At 33.4% G+C, this 20654-nt stretch overlaps 3 protein-coding genes across 3 annotated transcripts; all 3 read left to right on the top strand.

The window, feature by feature from the left end:
* Window positions 1-701: 701 nt before the first annotated feature.
* LOC111492868 lies at window positions 702-1375 on the top strand. Its single transcript, XM_023142364.1, has 3 exons — window positions 702-804; window positions 920-1102; window positions 1226-1375. Exons 1-3 carry the CDS (start codon window positions 723-725, stop codon window positions 1303-1305), a joined length of 345 nt encoding a protein of 114 aa, XP_022998132.1. The 5' UTR covers window positions 702-722; the 3' UTR covers window positions 1306-1375.
* Window positions 1376-4918: 3543 nt separating this feature from the next.
* On the top strand, window positions 4919-9025 carry LOC111493256 (extensin-like). Its single transcript, XM_023142903.1, has 3 exons — window positions 4919-5006; window positions 5102-5370; window positions 8849-9025. The coding sequence occupies exons 1-3, from the start codon at window positions 4925-4927 to the stop codon at window positions 9023-9025; spliced, it is 528 nt and encodes a 175-aa protein (XP_022998671.1). The 5' UTR covers window positions 4919-4924.
* A 5576-nt stretch (window positions 9026-14601) lies between these two features.
* On the top strand, window positions 14602-16987 carry LOC111492652 (omega-3 fatty acid desaturase, endoplasmic reticulum-like). The gene is made up of 8 exons (XM_023142039.1): window positions 14602-14984; window positions 15073-15162; window positions 15372-15438; window positions 15591-15683; window positions 15752-15937; window positions 16190-16270; window positions 16352-16489; window positions 16670-16987. The coding sequence occupies exons 1-8, from the start codon at window positions 14677-14679 to the stop codon at window positions 16841-16843; spliced, it is 1137 nt and encodes a 378-aa protein (XP_022997807.1). The 5' UTR covers window positions 14602-14676; the 3' UTR covers window positions 16844-16987.
* Window positions 16988-20654: the final 3667 nt, after the last annotated feature.

Genomic DNA, 20654 nt, shown 5'->3' with positions numbered 1-20654 from the left:
GTGTTCACACCTTATGCCCAAGATACGAATTAAGATTCAAAATCTGTATTCGACACTTGATGATCTCGACATTTTTCTACGACATAATCACATTACCTACTTCTTGCATATTAAAAGTGACGACTATCTCCACAGACTAACACGAGTCCTTCTAGTGTGCTTTATCCTTATTCACATGCACCAAAGGACGTAAAATTCCTAGGAAGGTCACCAACCATAGGATTACTCCAAGTAAAGCACGCTTTACTATAAAGTTTTTATAATTGAGCCATCGAAAAAAAGTGTACCTTGTTGGGACAGGTAGTTTTTCTTAGTAATCTTATCTTAAAGATCTCTATTTTTCGGATGTAATCTCGGTTCATTCATATACTACTTCTTTACTGGAGTATGATATAAGAATTTTATATCATAAATTTTATATTTATCAAATAGGAAGGGTCCACAAATTTTATCTAATATTCATAATTATTGCGTAAATGGTTAATATGCTTAAAAGTTAAAACATTCAAACAACCTCCTATAATTGCAAAAGGTAACTTTGCCAGTTTTCAAGATGTTCTTTTTTTGCCTTGTTTTGCCTCTAAAATCATCATTCCCTTCCATCTATTTCCGTTCGACCTTTCATTCCATTCACACGTTTAATCGAATAAAAATTTTCATTTCTTATAAGTAGGTCTCGCTTCACATTTCATTACCAATCATAAGAAATACAAAGAACCAACATGGAGTTCAAAGCTCGTCTCTGCCTTGTCTTCTTGCTCTCATTCGCTCTTGTCAGCTCAGCTCGAATCATGTTTGATTCAGGTACATAACCCGCTATCAATTTAAATAGTCTAAATTATGTAGCTCATGCACTTCATCCCTTTTATATAGACACAATCTAATATGTGAATCAAACATTTGATTATAATAATTGAAGTTCCAGGAATACAAGGTAATAGGATTGTGATAAACGACTATCCTGATGCCGGTCCTAATCCTAGTCATAGTCCATTTGTGTTGTCGTCGCTGCTACCACCACCACAATTTGAACCTGTTGAAGTTTCAGGAATACAAGGTAATAGGATTGTGATAAACGACTATCCTGATGCCGGTCCTAATCCTAGTCATAGTCCATTTGTGTTGTCGTCGCAGCTACCACCACCACAATTTGAACCTGTTGAAGTTTCAGGAATACAAGGTAATAGGATTGTGATAAACGACTATCCTGATACCGGTCCTAATCCTAGTCATAGTCCAATAATACCGTCGGCGCTGCTATCACCACCACAATTTGAAGCTTTTGACGCTTTAACGAAGCCCTAAACAAATCTGTTTGTTGAAATGGAACATGTTGCTAGCAACATCAGCAAGAAAGCTTAAATAAATAACTACTTTATATTGTGTATGCATATGTAGCCAAAAAAAATAATAATAAATAAATAAATAAATAAATAAACAAATAAAAATAATTATAAAAATAGTTAAAATAATAATAATAATAATAATAAATAAATAAATAAATAAACAACATCTCTCCACCTCTCTCCAATAACCTCTCATCCCTTCCCATAAATATCTCTCTTCAACTCATTCTTAGGTCAGAAAGTAACAATAATAAAAAAAAAAAAAAAAAAAAAAAAAAAAAAAAAAAAAAAAAAAAAAAAAAAAAAAAAAAAAAAAAAAAAAAAAAAAAAAAAAAAAAAAAAAAAAAAAATATATATATATATATATATATAAACAATAATGGTCAAATTTACTTGAGAAAAAAAAAATGAGAATGACCTTTACAGTTGAGATTTGCTGTAAATTTACCGGAAGATAGATCTGACCATGTATATATTAAATCTTCATTTTCTATTTGAGTTACTCTTTCATCCAATAATCATGATAAATAAGATTTTTAATAAAAATATTATTATAGATATATAACATTTCAAGATTTTAAAATGGACCAAGGTAAATTAGGGAAATAATATTGTAGAGTTCAAACATGAAACTAATGTCATGGGCACATATAGGTTGACTCGGATTTCAAAGGACGAAATTGAACTTTCATTAAAGATATATTTGTGACAACGACTTAAGCTAGCCAGGTAAGTGATTTTACTATCGGCATGATTATATTTGATGTTGACACGTGCCCCGTGGTTCTGCACGTGTCATTGATATGTGTGAATTGTCTGTGAATCGATATGCTTCTTATATGTTATGTATATGTTATAATATGTGAATTGTATGATAATAATTACGGTACGATATGTTCATGGATATGTTTGAGATAGGATACGAGAAGTATGCACAAAACAAAATGTAACGATAAGAGTAAAATACAATCATGAAACGTTAAGGTTAGATTACATACCAGAGTGATATGGATAAGAGAGATTGATGGAAGAATACAATAAGGTTATAGGTAGAAAGGTATAGGTTTGTGATAGATTTATAGAACGATAGCGTTAGGATTGATAGAACGATAGTGTTAGGTTACGTTCTTGTGATGATATGACTAAGGTACGTTCACGTAATGATATGTCCTGTGATAGATATAAGAACGTTAAAGCTATGATAAGTTAGAAAACGATATGATTACAAAGTGTTTACGTTATGACTTGTTTATGATATGATACATTGTGATGCAAATGTCATGGTATGATGTGTATATGATGAAATGTTATGTTAAAAGCATAGAACGTTATGTTAGGTTTCTTAAACTGTGTGTATACAACATGATATGAATGACATGAAATTATGATAAATGACATGAAATATAACCTCGTTAGAATTATGTATGATTTGAGAACTGAAGAATGAGAAATGATATGTGAATGATGAACGATATTTGAAGCGATATGAAAAATGATATGATATGTACATAATGCTAGCGGGGTTGTATTAAAGGATAATGAAAATGTAGAAGTAATGGGGACCTCATACATTATGTGTGTTCATGCATCTGGGGGATACCCCTAACCCATCACTAGGGTACGGACGCGTACATCCAATGGCAGGACAACAACCGTTATGCTTTGTATACCGCTGCTGTGACGGTTACTAGTTCTAACGGGTTCCGGCATAAGGGGCTCCTAGAGTATGTCCACCGGATAAGGAAAGTGGCCCAACGGTGTGCGAACTAGTTGGTGAGCCCATACTCGCACATATGGGCTGTGTGTAGAGTATATGATACACGTCCAAAGTTTACCCGTTAGGACAACACCGTAGGGAAAACGAAACGAAAGATAGGTCCCATCATTTCATTGCATGTGATTGTTGTACTTAACCCAATAGTGGGGTCACTTACTGAGTATTTCTTTAAATACTCAAGTCATGTGCTACTACATTTTTCAAGTTAAGGCAAGACATTTCTGTATGGTTGACGACGACATCGCAACTCGAGACCATAACACATGCATAGGATAGTGGTATTTATTTTCTTAGACTTAGGCTAGAATAGAATGTTTTTAACTTAAATGCTTATTTATTTTATTTAGTCTTTTGTTGTGTCGTTTTTAGATGTTTTTAAAACACATAAGACCATGACTGTATTTTAAGTTAAAAGTTCTATTTTATGAAATTTAAATGAAGTTTTCGGCATTTAATGTTTATAATATGTATATAGCAGCGACCTTAAATTAAGTAGAAAATTTTGTTACAACACATCAATACATTTATAATGAAATGAAGATTGAAATTAGTATGGCAATATATGAAAATATCGAACACTTAGATCTCTCTCTATTTGGTACACTTTTCTTAATCATTTCTTTTCTTTTGCCATACTTATATCATTTGATTTGTAGATATGTTTCGTAGCCGTGTGCTTCGACTGTTACACATTAGATTTGTATGAATGATTTCTGTTTGATTAAAAGTTTGTAACACTGAAAAAGAAATTTTCTATGAAAGTTTATATAAAAATTATGGTTATACAAAAGAAATTGTGTATGAAATTTGGGTATTTTTCCATATTCCTGAGAGAGAAGGTACCATAAACTCGAGAGCATTTCAAATCTCTTTTTCGAAACTCGTAAGTGATCATTGAGTGGTGCATGGGAGTGGAAACAGCCAGTGGTTCCATGTAGACAAGACAAGGTGATGACCCGATAGTTGTGCTCAATTGACCACTCGAGGACTAAGAAAAGATAAGTACCATGATGTGATTGAGGAGGACGGTACATCATCTAACACACCACAAAGATGTGCATAAAAGCTAAGCCGAGACAATCATATCGACATGAGTCTCAAAGATAGACTTGTTGAAGGGACGAGTAGAAAAATTAGAGTTTCGAAGGAAAATTGAACATGCAGTTCTAGAGTCAAGTTGAACCATAAAAGCTCCACAACATCACACAATTCTTCAAGCATCATCTGTCCTAGAGATTTTGTCATTTCTACAAACTAACACGAGTTATTCAAGAATGCTTCATCCTCACTCACATGCACCTAAGGATGAAAAATTTCTAAGAGGTCGTCACTCAACATAGGATTACTTCAAGTAAAACACGCTTAACCATGAATCTTCAATGATTGAGTCACGGAAAAAGAAAGCATACCTTATTGGTATAGATAGAAACTTTCAATTCTTTTAAACAATTTTTAGCCATTCTATCCCTAGCCTGGCTCTCGAATGTGGTATTAGCTCATTCATGTATCTTATTCTTATTGCATACTCGGTATGATATCAATATCTAAATTAGGTATTAAATTTTTTATATGGGTTAAATGATTAAAATATAATAAATATGCATTAAAAGTTAAACGTTCAAACAACCTCCTATAATTAGCAAAATGGTATATTAACTACGCCAGTTCAAAACGTTCTTTTTAGCCTTTAAATCATAGTTACTTTCCTTTCATTCCATTGGTCAGTTTCAACGGAATAAAATTTTCATTTATATATATATACTCACACTTCACCTTTCATTAAGAAATACAAAGAAACAAGATGGAGTTCAAAGCTCGTCTTTGTCTTGTCTTTTTGCTCTCGTTCGCTCTCGTTAGCTCAGCTCAAATCATGTCCGATTCAGGTACATAACTCGCTATCAATTCAAATACTCTAAATTTACGTAGTTCATGCACTTCATCCCTTTTGTGGAAACTAAATCTAGTACGTGCATTGAAGTTTCAGGAAAACAAGCAACTGAGATTGTGATAAACGACTACTCTGATCCTGGTAAAAATCCTACTCTTAGTCCAGTGGTGCCGAAGCAATTTCCTCCTCCACCACCAGATTTTAAAGCTTTTGTGATAAACGACTATTCTGATCCCGGTAAAAATCCTACTCTTAGTCCAGTGGTGCCGAAGCAATTTCCTCCTCCACCACCAGATTTTAAAGCTTTTGTGATGAACGACTATTCTGATCCCGGTAAAAATCCTACTCTTAGTCCAGTGGTGCCGAAGCAATTTCCTCCTCCACCACCAGATTTTAAAGGTTTTGTGATAAACGACTATTCTGATCCCGGTAAAAATCCTACTCTTAGTCCAGTGGTGCCGAAGCAATTTCCTCCTCCACCACCAGATTTTAAAGGTTTTGTGATAAACGACTATTCTGATCCTGGTAAAAATCCTACTCTTAGTCCAGTGGTGCCGAAGCAATTTCCTCCTCCACCACCAGATTTTAAAGCTTTTGTGATGAACGACTATTCTGATCCCGGTAAAAATCCTACTCTTAGTCCAGTGGTGCCAAAGCAATTTCCTCCACCACCACCTGATTTTAAAGCTTTCGTTGTTGCCAATGACCACATTAGCACAGAGCCCTAAACAAATTTGTTTTTCGAGGTGGAACATGTCAGCAAGGAAACTTAAATAAAGAACCTCTATGTCGAAGTAATATTAGTACTAAAAACATTATATTGTTGGTACACATATTTCATTTATGTTGAGAATGACATAACATCGTCAAATTGATGAAATGAAGATTGAAATTAGTATGGTAATGTACGAAAAGACTAAAATCTCTCTCTATTTGGTACATTTTTCTTAATCTTTTCTTTTGCCATACTTTTATCTTTTCATTTGTAGATACGTTTTGGAACCTTAAATATTTCTTTCCATTGGACCTCGTATTGGTTAATTTTAATAAGGATGTTGTAATAGTCCAAAAAAATAACCTCTCATCCCAACCCCTTCCTCTCTCCTCAACCCAACACAATATCAGTTCGTCCAAAAATAAACAGAAGAAAAATGTTAAATTTGAGAAAAAGTAAAATGGTTTTCAACATAAAATCACCGTTCATCCTAAAATAAACAGAAAAACTGCTGAGTAAAAGTAAAATGGTTTTCAACCCAATATCACAGTTCATCCAAAAATAAACAAAAAAAAAAATGTCAGATTTGAGAAAAACTAAATGGTTTTTAACATAATATCACAGTTCTTCCAAAAATAAATAGAAAAAATGTCAAATGGAAAGATTTTGGTCTGAAATTATGTTAGTCAAATCTTCTCTCTTTTATTCAATATTTACAAGATCAGGTAAGAACACGATCTCATTCTCTCCTATCCCATTAATTAGATTTTTGTTAGCCGGAAATAAGGTTAGAATCAATTTTTAGTTGGCATCGATAGGTTAGGCCAATAATATTTGTTTACTGATTTGTTTACCTAATGAAAAAATAATTACCAAAATAGAGGAGGAAAGATTAAGGAAAGATTTAGTGAATAGAATTTAAAAATAAAACTCTAAATATTAGAGGGCAAGAAACTCCATTAATTTATGTCTAAAAACAATATATTCCAACAATAGAAAACGAGATATTTAGCGAAAATAGCATTATATATACACAACATTTCAAGACTTTTAACTATAGACCAATCTAGATTAGAGAAATAATTTGATAGGGTTCAAACTTGAAACTGATGTCATAAGTTCACATAGGTTGACTTGGATTTCAAAGAACAGAATCGAATTTTCATGATATATTGGTGACACTAGCCTAAGCTAATCAGGTAAGTGGTTTTACGATGATTATATTTGATGTTGACACATGCCTTGTGGATATGTACATGTCATGTATATTAATATGTGTGAATTGTTTGTAGATCGATATGCTTATGATATGTTATGTATATGTTATAATATGTGGATTGTATGATAATAACTACGGTACGATGTGTTCAATGATATGTTTGAGATAAGATACGAGAAGGATGCACAAAATGAAATGTAATGATAGGAGTAAGATACGTTCATAAAACGTTAAAGTTAGGTTACATACTGAAGTACTATGGATATGAGAGATTGATAAAATAATACGGTTAGGTTATGGGTAAAAATGGATAAGTTTGTGATAGATTGATAGAACGATAGTGTTAGGATACGTTCCTGTGATGATATGATTAAGATACGTTCATGCAACGATATGACTGTGATAGGTATAAGAACGTTAAGGCTATAATAAGTTAGGAAACGATATGAGCATGAAGTGTTTACGACGTGATATGATTATGGTACGACATGTGAATGACGGATATATATATATGTTGTCATATGATATGAAATATGTTATGGTACGAGATATGTGATAAGTTGACATGTTTATGATATGATACATTGTGATGTAATATGTTATGGTAGGATATGTATATGATGAAATGTTATGTCTCTTAAATTGTGTGTATACAGCGTGATATGAATGACACGATAAATGACATGAAATACAACCCCGTTAGAATGATGTATGATATGAAAACTAAAGAATGAGAAACGATATGATATAAATTGTGAACAATATTTGAAACGATATGAAAAACGTTATGATATGTACAAAATGCTAACAGAGTTACTAAATGATAGTGAAAACGGAAAAATGTTGGGACCTCATGCATTGGGGGATACTCCTATTCCATCACGAGGGTACGGACGGGTACATCCATTAGGCAGGCGAAGTATCGTTATGTTTTACATAATGCTGTCATGACGGTTACTAATTCTAATGGGTGCCCGACAAAAGTTGAGCTACTAGAGAAGGCTCGCCCGACAAGAAAAGGGGTCCAGCGGTGTGTGAACTGACTAGTGAGTCCATACTCGCATATATGGACTGTGTGTAGAGTATATGGTACACATCCAAATTGCACAATTAGAATAGTGTCGTAGGAAAAATAGACTGATGTGATAGGTCTCGTCATTGCATTCACATGTTCTTGCATTTAACCCCAATAGTGGGGTTACTTCTTGAGTATTTTTTAAAATACTCAAGGCACGTGTTACCACTATTTCAAGTTAAGGTAAGACATTCTTGTACGGCTGACGACGACATCACAACTCGAGACCATGACACATGCATAGGGTAGTCGTATTATTTTCTTAGACTTAAACTAGAATATGATGTTTTTTATTTAAACGTTTATTTATTTTATTTATCATTTTTAGAATTGTTTTCAAACATGCAAGTCTGGAAAGTAGAAGTATGATTGATACTCACTTAATATTTGAATGTCATAATGAGGGCGACGAGACAAGTGTGTCAAGAAAAGAAACCTCCTTTGAAATAGATCTTTCAAGAATAGTGTTGACCCACACGCGTATACCAACATTGCGCCCACACCCACATGTCGAAGGCAAACCTTGCTCGCGTTGGCTCCTTTTTTGCTCTAATTCGGCTTGTGTTGAATTTTTTGGACCATTTCTTACATTTTTTTAACCCTCCCACACATTTTGATATTTTCGCTTACTAGCACAAGTTCTTTTAACATGTTCCATCCTCATTCACATGCACGCAAGGATTAAAATTTTTTAAGAGATCACCCAACATAGGATTACTCTAAATAAAGCACGTCTAACCATAAAGTTCTTACAATTTTGCCACTAAAAATCAAGCAATTTTCAATTTTGCCACTGATCCCGCTAAAAATCCTACTCTTAGTCCAGTGGTGCCGAAGCAATTTCCTCCTCCACCACCAGATTTTAAAGCTTTTGTGATAAATGACTATTCCGATCCCGGTAAAAACCCTACTCTTGGTCCAGTGGTGTCGAAGCAATTTCCTCCACCACCACCTGATTTTAAAGCTTTTGTTGTTGCCAATGACCACATTAACACGGAGCCCTAAACAAATCTGTTTTTCGAAGTGGAACATGTCAGCAAGGAAACTTAAATAAAGAACTTCTATGTCGAAGTAATATTAGTACTAAAAACATTATATTGTTGGTACACATATTTCATTTATGTTGAGAATGACATAATATCGTCAAATTGATGAAATGAAGATTGAAATTAGTATGGTAATGTACGAAAATATCGAACACCGAAATCTTGAGGATTGTCCGGAGGGAGTCTCACGTTCGCTAATTCAGGGAATGATCATGAGTTTATAAGTAAGAAATACATCTCTATTAATACAAAGCTTTTTCGGAAGCCAAAAGAACAAAGTCACAAGAGTTTATACTCAAAGTGGACAAAAAATTGTTCCTCTAAGTTAATAATAAGGCTCGTTTTGTATATTTTAAAATTAACAATAAATTCGGGGTAATTCAGTTCAACTCAATCTAGTTTTTAGAACCCATCAAGTAACTCAATTAGAGATGTCCATTTAACCTACAAAATCGGGATCCTGTAAGGACCTACTTCACATCCCTGTCCAACCTCGTGGACATCTTAAAACTTAATTCAAACATATTATCTGGAATAATTGGATTCTTAACTTAAAAAGCAACCCTGCTTGTTATGATCGACAAGATTTATAAGCGGGAATTAGACTTGGCTCGATTAGTAGTGGTCACCCTCTGTCCCAAATAATTGGATTTTAAATTTTTAATAAAATTATATTTAATAACATGGGAACAGACAGGAAAAAAAAAATAATAATAAAAGCAGCCATGCTACCAAATAATTTCTCATGTTAAATATTTAATTAAAAAATCACGTGACTATATCTCGAAAAAGGCAGCCCACGTGAAGAAGCAGTCAAACTTGTACAATAATTAATAATTTGGAGCAATTACCCAATAATATGCATTCATAAAAGGAATAAAAAATTCTTTTTTTTCTAATCTTTTATTATTATTAAAAAATTATATATATGAAAATTAAAGTTTTAGTTAATTAATAATTTTACATAAAATTAATAGACACATCACATCAATATTTTGCGTAAAAAATGATATAATTCTTATTTAATTAGGAGAAGATAGCAATAAAATAAAGATAGATAATATTAATGAAAAAAATCTTTAATTATGAAGATAAATTATGACCTCCAATGGGCCGAGCCTCCTGACCGATATATAGTCTGATATTTGGCTCTGATATCACTTGTAACAGTCCAATCTCACTGCTAGTAAATATTGTCCTCTTTAGGTTTTTTTTTTTCGAGGGGTAGAAAGAAATTTCCACACCTTTATAAAAAAAATGTTTCGTTCTCCTCTCGAACCGACATGGGATCTCACAGTCGAGTAATTAAAGAGTGCTTGGAGACTATTCTATCTTCGAGAAACTCTACTAAGAAATTTTTTCTTTCACGTAACTATTCCGGCTATCAATCCTATCAAGTGGCCTCTTTCTCGGAAGGACTATTTTCATCCATAGTCCTTGCGAATGTGATCATGACTAAATTTTTAGGGGTCGGCTATTGACGGTGGACCCTTCTAGATATATATATTTTTCTTTAAAAAAAAATAGACACATGATAAACATTTGAGGGAAATTAGTTGTCTATTCCATATATCTTTAAAATAATGCTTTCAAATCTATCATGATCCACTAATCGTGCCATCTAATTTAATTTATTCTTTATTTTAATCAAGTTACGTCTCTACTCGGGCACGCACGTCACCTTGTGTATCTTATTTTCAATTTTAATTTAATGGGCTCACCACAAATAATCGGTCAATTATAATAACTTAATTGATTGAAATTAGCTCCACAACGCTCCAGCAATTATTACTTACCTATAAAGTACCTTTATTTCTTCTAAGATCGTCTACGTTTCTAAAGTGGTTTAACAGTCTTGAAGAAGTTCATCTCCAGTTTACATACTTCTGACATCTTGAATCTGGATCAGTCAAGAGCATGGAGTCTCACCCTCTGACCGCTTCTTACAATTCCATGGCACGCGATTTCTAAAGGCGTTTCACTTTAGGTTGTAGAGTAGTCATACTAACTCATGCTCTAATCTTAGGTCTTTTCTATTGTTAATCCTCTAGAAGGAGAATCACACCGTAGCTAATGTACAGTCATTCATGCAAGCCAACGTATACATGCTCAACAGGGCAATGACATCCATCAAGCACTCGGAGGGCAAATACACAAAATCTTATCCTCCAATTCACCATTATAGTGTACATGTAGTATAAAACGAAACAAATTGACATGTAAGGTTCAGTTCATCCATATTTCGACACAAGAGCAAATAATCATGCAATCATGCAATATTCTTAGGTACAGATCATAACGATCTAGCCCTAAGGTTGGTTTTACTAACATGCATGCAAATCCAAGCGATCCATACAAGCATTATTTTCTAGAAGTCAATGTGGTTGCTTACTAGTATGACATGTCTTCCTAAGTACGATTTCTAGCCAAGGAGGTGTTCAAAAAATATGAATTTTCTCTGAGAAGCCCTAATTCGCATTAAAATAAGGTTAGTATAGAAATCAGAACGAAAAACTAACAAACGAGCATCGAATGGACAGAAAATAGGGGCTTGACACGCCTCTAACATGCGCACAACCAGAAGCGGGTAAATAAATGCATAATTTAGGGGAAAAAAACAAAAACTAGTTTGGATTACTTTTATTAGAAAACTAAATATTATAGGAAAAATCGAAAAATGATCATATACTACTGAATATGATACATCTGCATGTTTGTATCTATGCATCGACACGTTACTAAATCGTGTACGCTTATATTTGATGCAATAGACTCATATCATGACCCATAATTTAGTGCCAAGAGAATAACGAAAACATTGTCTTTATCTCGGTTTTTGTTTGATCGTGGAAACTTTTTACGAATTTCTATTAATATGAAATTTTTTAAAGGTATGAATTGTTATTATTTGACATATCTTCATCGAGTGACAATTTGTAGCGTATCCTTAAAGTAAAGTATCTTAGTTTTAATGCTCAAGTTCATATACACCATGTCTTTATCAACACGGATTCTTTGTTCATGACATTCTTTTACATTCTTCATCGCTTCTCTTTGGCCTTTGTCGTGAATTGCTAGTTCCATTCACAATATGGGATACACGTGTTTTAAGGATAGAGTTCGAAATGAGTCACCGTTGAATGAAAAAATTTAACCGTAAAAAAAAAATGTAAAATTTAGAGACAATATTGAAAATTTAATACACCCATATCAATTTTTTTTAACTGAATATTCAAATTTATGAGAATCCGACCAACCCCAAACAACCAATCAATCTAAGGGTTAGATTTTTTTTTTTTGCTGGGTTGAATTTTTGGAAGATAAAAAATTATGTTCAGTTCACGAGTTGACATTTTTTGTCAAGTCAACCTAACCAATTCGATCAACGAAAAAAATAGAATTACAACTCAACTCTACTCTACATTTAAAGCTATTATGAATATTAAAAATATTTTATAATTGTAACCGATATTTGATATTTGAGTTTTTCGAAATATTTTTATAAATGTAATATTTCCAATAGATAAATATAATTTTAAAAAAAAAAATAGTTAGAGGGTTGGGTTAGACGGTCAACTCTATCCTAAGATTTTTTTTTTTTTTTTTTAATTTTTTATTTATTGTTCTTGTTTCAAATTAAAGGTATTATTTTATTTATTTTCAAAAGTCATAGTTGAACGTCATTTATTTAATCAATGGGACTTACCTTGTGACCTCAATCAAAGTCAGGACTGGATTTGAACGCACTCACCTTTTTTCACTCCTACACCTATTGGTCTTCGGGCATCTCCGAGAAAGTGAAGAATATCTCAGCATAATTGTCAAGTAAAATTGGTTAAAGAGTGAAAGAAAGTAATATCGGTTCAATCAAGAACCTTCTTGCTTTCACTCTTTGACTCTCCTCTCCGGTGCAGCTTCCTTCGATTGCCTTGGATTCAAAGGATTCAAAATAGAGTCACTAAGTCTTGAAAATAGCATGAGCGTTGAAAGTCTTCAATTAGACGTCTAGAAACAAATTTAATAATAATAATAATAATAACACCCCAACAATGTGTTAGAATCATATCAATAATTTAATCTAACTTCTATAATATTTTCTTTCAATAATTATTTAAATTTGTATTTCAATTTAATAAAATTAAAACTTTATAGTATAATTGGCTTTAAAATTAATAATATTTTTTTAAAAAAATCATGTGTACTTTTAAAAAAATTAATAGTTTTTATATATATAAATATTTTTTAAATAATTAATCTCTAAATTTTTAATAAGGTAAATTTATTTTTATTTAAATAGGTTTGATTGCATAATATGTTTGCATGCATATTTTTAGGGTTTAAGGTTATAATAAATAATAAAACTATTATTGCATGATTTTAATGCGTCATATTAACGTTTAAAACTCATTCCATCACATTTCTAACTCACATTTTTATTATTTTAATTTCTTTTTTCTTATACCTTATCTTTTATTATACAATTTTTACTCGATCGAAAAATATAAAATTATGATCGATTAATTTAAATATAATTCAACTCTAATCCACTAATAACATTTCTAAAAACGGAAGAATCCGTGTTTTATTTTAAAAAAAAAATAATAATACTTTTAAACTTTAAAAAATAATCTAAAAAAATATTTACTTAAAAATTTTAATTAATATCTTTCAACATTAAAAAAAAACATTTACGTACTATATTTAAAAAAAAAAAATACCTATAAATTTTTTAAACTAACAATAACATATTTTACCTTTCTAAAAAAAATTCAAAAAGATTATTATCGATATATGTGGTTAAAAATTGTCTATCGATACTTCATTGATTATTTACTCACGTTTTAATGTTATCTGGAAAAGTTCTTCATATTAATAATAATAAATGTATTTTTTAATTTTTGTAAATAAAAATTAAGAGTATTGATGAAAACTTAATGATAGTTTTAAAAACTCCCCGACAAAAGTATTTTTTAAATTATTTTTTAGATTTTTTTAAAAAGTTTTAAAATATTATTATTATTTTTTTTTTTAATTTAAAAATATTTTAAAGGTAAATTGGAAAGTTCTTCCTTTAACAAACTTAAAATGAATTGCTAAGGGCCCGCACGTGTGGACCTTCCGCACAAAAATGCCACGTCATTTTTGTGCATTGAAATTTGTTAATTTAATTATTTTTTTTTTTGGAATGAAATGTGTGCCTTTTTATGGGTCAATTTTGATGAGCATTCATTTTTTTTTAATAAAAAAATCTATTAATATGAATGGTGGGAGTGAATTTGACGAGAACAATCCTACAAGTCACTAAATTATAAATTTAAATATTTTTAATCTTCGTAATAATTTAATTTTAAGACGTGACTATTAGAGTATGAATTGAATTATACAACCGTTCTTAATTCAACCATAATAAATAAATTAGATTGTGACGTTTAAACACTGATCTAAACTAAACTAAGCATTTTTGTTGGGGCCCGTTTCCCCGATCTTCCGTGAGAGCGAAGAGACCAATTCCCATTCCTTTTTAATTACTACCTTCCTTCAATCTTCATTTGCCTTCTCTCCTCTCCTTTCCTCTCCTAACAACCCCTGTTTTTCTCCGGCCACCCCATTATGGCCATTCCCTTGCCGGCTTCCCGCCCCGGCAACGACACCGTTTACGCCAACGGCACGGCGGCGCCACCCTCTTTTGACCCCTCTGCCCCTCCCCCTTTCCGTATTTCCGAGATCCGTGCTGCCATTCCTCCTCATTGCTGGGTCAAGAACCCTTGGCGCTCTCTCCTTTATGTTCTTCGTGATTTCGTCATTATCTCTGCATTGGTTGCCGCCGCCGCCTACCTCGATTCCTGGCTCGTCTGGCCCATTTACTGGATCGCTCAGGGCACCATGTTTTGGGCCATTTTCGTCCTCGGCCATGACTGGTTTCTCTTCGATCTTGTCTTCTTCTACTGTTTTATTTTTGGGGTCACGTTCTCTGTTTCTGATCTCTCTGGTTTTTTTGTTCCATAGCGGCCATGGGAGCTTCTCTAACAGTACTGCGCTTAATAGCTTCATGGGTCTTATTCTTCATTCCGCCATTTTGGTTCCTTATCATGGATGGTACTTTTCTTCCTCTCAAAATCCCCAGATCGTTCTTGCTCTGTTTTTCCGACATTCAAACCAGACAGTCTCTGTTTTTCTCTGTTTTTTTTTTTTTTTTTTTTTTTTTTTTTTTTTTTTTTTTTTTTTTTTTTTTTTTTTTTTTTTTTTTTTTTTTTTTTTTTTTTTGTGAGTGTTTGAAACTAAATCGATTCGATTTCTTTACACAGGAGAATCAGCCATAGAACCCACCATCAAAACCATGGAAATGTCGAGAAAGACGAATCCTGGGTTCCAGTACGTTCCTTGGATTTGTCGAATCCTCTGTTTTCCCCTGTTCTTTCTTTCTCAAGCTTTTCCACCCATTTCAATGGCGTTTTGTCCTCCTCTGCTTTTTCTGAAGCTTTTCCACCCATTTCAATGGCGATTTTTCCTCTGTTTTTTCTCAGTTAACGAAGAAGACATACAAGCAGCTGGAGAGAAGAACACGAATCCTCAGATTCAGTTTACCTTTCCCCATTTTCGCATACCCATTTTACCTGGTAATACTCTCGAATGTTCGATTTGATCTTCAAAACTGGATCCAATGTTCATAATTTTTGTTTTTCAGATGTGGAGAAGCCCAGGAAAAGAGGGATCTCATTTCAATCCATACAGCGATATATTCGCTCCAAATGAACGAAAAGACATTGTGATTTCAACCTCATGTTGGACATTAATGGCTGTTCTTCTCGTCTATTTGTCCTTCGTTTTTGGTCCAACCCAAATCTTCAAACTCTACGGCGTCCCTTACTGGGTAATAACCTCTCATTTTCTTTCATCTTTTTTAGCAGAAATTAAGGAACACGCCTCCATTGAATCGTTGGTCCATTTTCTCTGTTTTTTCACATTAAAAAATTCCATTTCTGTCGTTTCTCTCACATGGAACAACTCATAAAATCCATTAAATAACAAAAAAAGTTGAAAACTTTTTGATTTTTCCTTTATGGGTTTTTGTTTTTGGATCTGAATTTCAATTGGGTATCATTATTTTTATTCCTTTTTGAAGATTTTCGTGATATGGCTAGACGTCGTGACGTACCTTCACCACCATGGATATGAACAGAAGCTGCCATGGTACAGAGGAGAGGCAAGTAAAAAAAGGTGTCTTTTTTATTTCCTTATTTTCCTCGAGAATTGAAATTTTATTAGTTTAATTATCAACGGACAGGAATGGACTTATTTACGTGGCGGATTAACAACTGTTGATCGAGATTACGGATTGATCAACAACATCCATCATGATATTGGAACTCATGTTATCCACCATTTGTTCCCTCAGATTCCTCATTATCACCTTGTTGAAGCTGTACGTCTTTATCATCTTAACCGTTTATCTATGTTTAACGTTTCGTTTGAGATCATCATATGTCTACATCGGCACAATAAATATTGAACCCGATGTAACCTAAATTGACTACATTCACTCGATACTCGAAATGACATGATTTGTAAATGAGGTTAACGTGAATGTGTCGTGTTGTTACAGACAAAGGCAGCTAAGGGAGTGCTTGGGAAGTACTATAGAGAGCCAAAGAAATCAGGGCCAATTCCGTTGCATTTGGTGAAGAATTTGGTGAACAGCTTTAGACAAGACCACTACGTGAGTGATGAGGGCAACGTTGTGTTTTACCAGACAGATCCTTATCTTTACAGTTACTGAACAATTTTTTTTTTTTTTTTTTTTTTCTTTTCAAAGCTTAGAATTGTTCTTCTTGTTGCCTTTAGTTTGCACTTGTATTATCCTTTTATGATTCCTTCAATTGAAAAACAAAAAAATAAAACAAGTTGAGTTTGATTCTCTCGATTTATCGACTTCTTTCTTGTGTGTACGTAGATATTGTGTTATGTGCTAGTTGTAATTGATGGACATTGAGCTCTGTATGCACAATATAGTATGTTAGCTTCACTTGGTTGATTGTGGGTTCTCTCTATAGAACATGTTTATTTGCACAAATCTACACTAAAGTTAACTAGAGTGTTTGAGTTGTTTGAGTTAGGTTGGCTAGGAAAAATGACCGCTTCTAGTAGACTGAGGAAGACACTTGTTGTAGACTGAGCATATTAGGATCATGGTCAGCGATCAGGGGTTTAGCTCCACCTAATTGATTGTGGGTTCTCCCTATAGAACGATGCTTCTAGCAGACTGAGCATATTAGGATCATGGGCAGTGATCAGAGGGTCAGCTCCACCTAATTAATTGTGGGTTCTCCCTATAGAACAACGATGACTTAGGACAAGATGCTTCTAGTAGACTGAGCATATTAGGATCATGGGCAGCGATCAGGGTTGTGAGTTCTCCCTATAGAACAACAATGACCTAGGACAAGATGCTTCCAGGATCAGGGTTGTGGGTTCTCTCTATAGAACAACAATGACCTAGGACAAGATGCTTCCAGTAGACTGAGCATATTAGGATCATGGGCAACGATCGATCAAGGTCAGCTCCAGCTCCACCTAATTGATTGTGGGTTCTCCCTTTAGAACATATTTATTTGCACAAATCCACCTAATTGATTGTGGGTTCTCCCTATAGAACATGTTTATTTGCACAAATCTACACTGGAGTTAGCTCCACTTAATTGATTGTGGGTTCTCTCTATAGAACATGTTCCAGTAGACTGAGCATATTAAGATCATGTACAGCAATTAAAGGGTCTAGATCTTAGTACTTCCAGACTAAGAAAAATTCAAGGAGTCAGATTAAAGTACCCTAAAGCCTAAAGTCCGTGTAAGTCACCTAGTTAGCCCTAAGTATGTTCTTCCCTTTGAACCATTTATTGGCTTGTAGATGTGAGAAATAGAAGTATTTGGATTGGGTTGAATAATTATAGTAAGAAAACAAAGTAAATATATTTATGAGGTTGATTCCAAAGAAGTAGGAGAGATTTGGTGGATTTCAAATGTTTTTTGGGATTTTGTAATGTAATATAATGAAATGGTCTGATTTTGATGTGGTTGGGAGGGGACCATACTTCCATTGGAGAAAAGCTCTTTAATCAATCTCTTCTTTTGTAGGTCATGTGTCCCACAAAGATCGGGGAAGAGAATCTCGACCTTATTATTTGCTATCTTTTAAATGTTTTAATTTGTGGTGGTGGCTACGTCTATGAGGTTGCAGATCGGATGATGGTTCGGTTCCCAACGATGGTCCAGCACACGCTCACACTACTGCTGAAAAACCAGAAAAATGAAAGGAGCACGTATCATATCATGGTGTACGCGTCCATACAAACACATATTGGTAAAGTATCATATGCGTGATATTCAACATGCATGAGAACCCGTAATTTCAAATCATGGTACATGGTTATGATACACATCATATTTTCATTCTTTTCATGACATAAAGTTCTTACCGAACATGCATATTGTCCACATGACAAATCTTTCATTATTATCATAATGACTCATCAATGTCTCATAGACGTAACATAAACATGGTATCATAACATATATGCATCACATAAACATAACATAATATATAACATCAGAAAATCACATGTAGATGGATGAATTGCGTTCGAAGGTATACCAATGGTAAGTCCAATTAGTTTGTTGGTCTAAGCCGAGTCCCATAACATCATATCCAAAACATCATTATAAAAGTTAATTCACCTAATCTATGTTTGGCCAAAAAAATATTTTACATTGACCAAACATTAGCTATACTGACCTTAAATGTCCCAAATTACATCAAAATGGCTCCAGAAGTATCAAAATTTCAAACTGAACCGAATGAGCCGTTCAAGCTATGGACGAGCTGTCGAGCCGAGCAGATTCAATGTTGGAGAGATGCACGTGGGTCACATTCTAGGTCGGGTCTCATGTGATGTCCCACATTGGTTGGAGAGAAGAACAAATCACTATTTTTAAGGGTGTGGAAACCTTCTCCTAGCAGAAAGCTTTGAGGGAAAGCGTGAAAGGGAAAGTCCAAAGAGAACAATATCTGCTAGCGGTGGATCTGGGTCGTTACATCTCGAGTCAGTGAGTTGAGAGATTTTTGGGAGAAAATGGAATTTTTTTAGAAAATAATTGACTTTATTCATTAATATTTAAAAATAATGTGATATTTATATAATTAAATTAAATAGCAATAATAAAAAAATAGTACCACATAGTGTACTTAAAAGAGTTCATTTTATTAAAGGAAGGCAGCTGAGAGAGTAGTTGGAAAGTAGCATCCGACAAAAGGGTTAAATTATACAATTTTAAATTTAAAATATAGAATAAATATTTAAAAATAATCAATAAAGGAATGGATGGTCAAGATGGATGGAGAACAAAATGAGTGGTTGATTAGTGAAGATGGGGAAACATTGTGGGGTCCACTACTCACTAGTCCTTTCACTTTCAAATTTAAAGTTGTTGCTTTTTTCCTTTTCTTTTTTTATTTTATTTGTAAAACATAAAAATAAAAAACTCTTTTGATATATTTTTATTGATGAGTCATAGGTAAGTAACATAATGATTGGTTTAAGTTGTAAAAATCTTTTCATTTTCCAACCGATCTGATCCATTCGTTTGTCGGGTTGTTTACCCAATCCGACATTTCTAGAACACCCCAAGTTCGGGATGGATTGGTGTGGTTCCTCTACGCCTATGACACTAGAATATCGAACCATGAACGAAGAAAGGCATGAGAGAAAAGCATATTGGCTAATGATTATGAGGGTTTCGGACCGACCATAGAACCATGTTCAATAAGTGGAACGCATTAGTTGTCCGCTATCCAATTGTGCAATAAGGGTTGGAGAAGGGCAGCACTCATTCTTAAAACCAGCATTCTCTTTAAGTTCTCCGTTCCGAATTCTCCTATAGCTAGATTCTCCAGAACCACAAGAATCCTTAGTTAGAATGGGATTCCAACTCAATGCCTTTTGAGATTTTGAGAAGAGTTGCTCTTTGGAGAGCACAGTGCTCGAAGAATATAAGTGGGTTTCATGGAATATTTTCAATTTGTGACGATTATATCCTTCACTTTCTTCCTCGTACTTTCAAATAAACTACAGATTTGAAATCTAGATCTCAAATTAAAACGTATTTTTTTTTATTTATTTAAAGTTCGAAGATTTTATCTCCCAGACGGTACAACCATTGTACCGATACATTTTATTTGTGCGATTTTTATTACAATGAATCCGCATATCGTAGTCAGACTAAAAGTTTACATTTTTAGTATAACCTAAATATGTAAGTAGCTTAGTCTATCGACAAAATGAAAATGTCGATTTCAAGAACATGCTATGAAGTCATCAATGTGTACGACACATTGCATACCGTACAATCATTATACATAACTCGAATTGAATTTATAAACTTAATTTTCGAAAAAAACAACGTTTGATCGAATCTAACAAAAGTACGTAATCTTCTTTCCTCTTTATTTCTTTATCTTCAATGCCAAATGAGAGCCATCAACCCTTTTCCTTTGTCTTTCGTTTGCCAATCCAATTTTCCTTTTTCCAAAGAAG

Source organism: Cucurbita maxima, unplaced genomic scaffold, assembly GCF_002738345.1.
Source record: "Cucurbita maxima cultivar Rimu unplaced genomic scaffold, Cmax_1.0 Cma_Scf00018, whole genome shotgun sequence".
Lineage (NCBI taxonomy): Eukaryota > Viridiplantae > Streptophyta > Magnoliopsida > Cucurbitales > Cucurbitaceae > Cucurbita > Cucurbita maxima.
This window is presented reverse-complemented; position numbering and strand designations above follow the sequence as displayed.

What these genes read in the sequence shown, in the direction of transcription:
- LOC111492868 (XM_023142364.1), top strand. Translation starts at nt 723, where the DNA reads ATGGAGTTCAAAGCTCGTCTCTGCCTTGTCTTCTTGCTCTCATTCGCT. An exon ending in TCGAATCATGTTTGATTCAG is followed by an intron (nt 805 to 919) that starts GTACATAACCCG and finishes TAATAATTGAAG; the next exon opens with TTCCAGGAATACAAGGTAAT. An exon ending in TCCTGATGCCGGTCCTAATC is followed by an intron (nt 1,103 to 1,225) that starts CTAGTCATAGTC and finishes CCGGTCCTAATC; the next exon opens with CTAGTCATAGTCCAATAATA.
- LOC111493256 (XM_023142903.1), top strand. Translation starts at nt 4,925, where the DNA reads ATGGAGTTCAAAGCTCGTCTTTGTCTTGTCTTTTTGCTCTCGTTCGCT. An exon ending in TCAAATCATGTCCGATTCAG is followed by an intron (nt 5,007 to 5,101) that starts GTACATAACTCG and finishes CGTGCATTGAAG; the next exon opens with TTTCAGGAAAACAAGCAACT. An exon ending in ATCCTACTCTTAGTCCAGTG is followed by an intron (nt 5,371 to 8,848) that starts GTGCCGAAGCAA and finishes CTTAGTCCAGTG; the next exon opens with GTGCCGAAGCAATTTCCTCC.
- LOC111492652 (XM_023142039.1), top strand. Translation starts at nt 14,677, where the DNA reads ATGGCCATTCCCTTGCCGGCTTCCCGCCCCGGCAACGACACCGTTTAC. An exon ending in TTGGTTCCTTATCATGGATG is followed by an intron (nt 15,163 to 15,371) that starts GTACTTTTCTTC and finishes TTCTTTACACAG; the next exon opens with GAGAATCAGCCATAGAACCC. An exon ending in ATTATCACCTTGTTGAAGCT is followed by an intron (nt 16,490 to 16,669) that starts GTACGTCTTTAT and finishes GTGTTGTTACAG; the next exon opens with ACAAAGGCAGCTAAGGGAGT.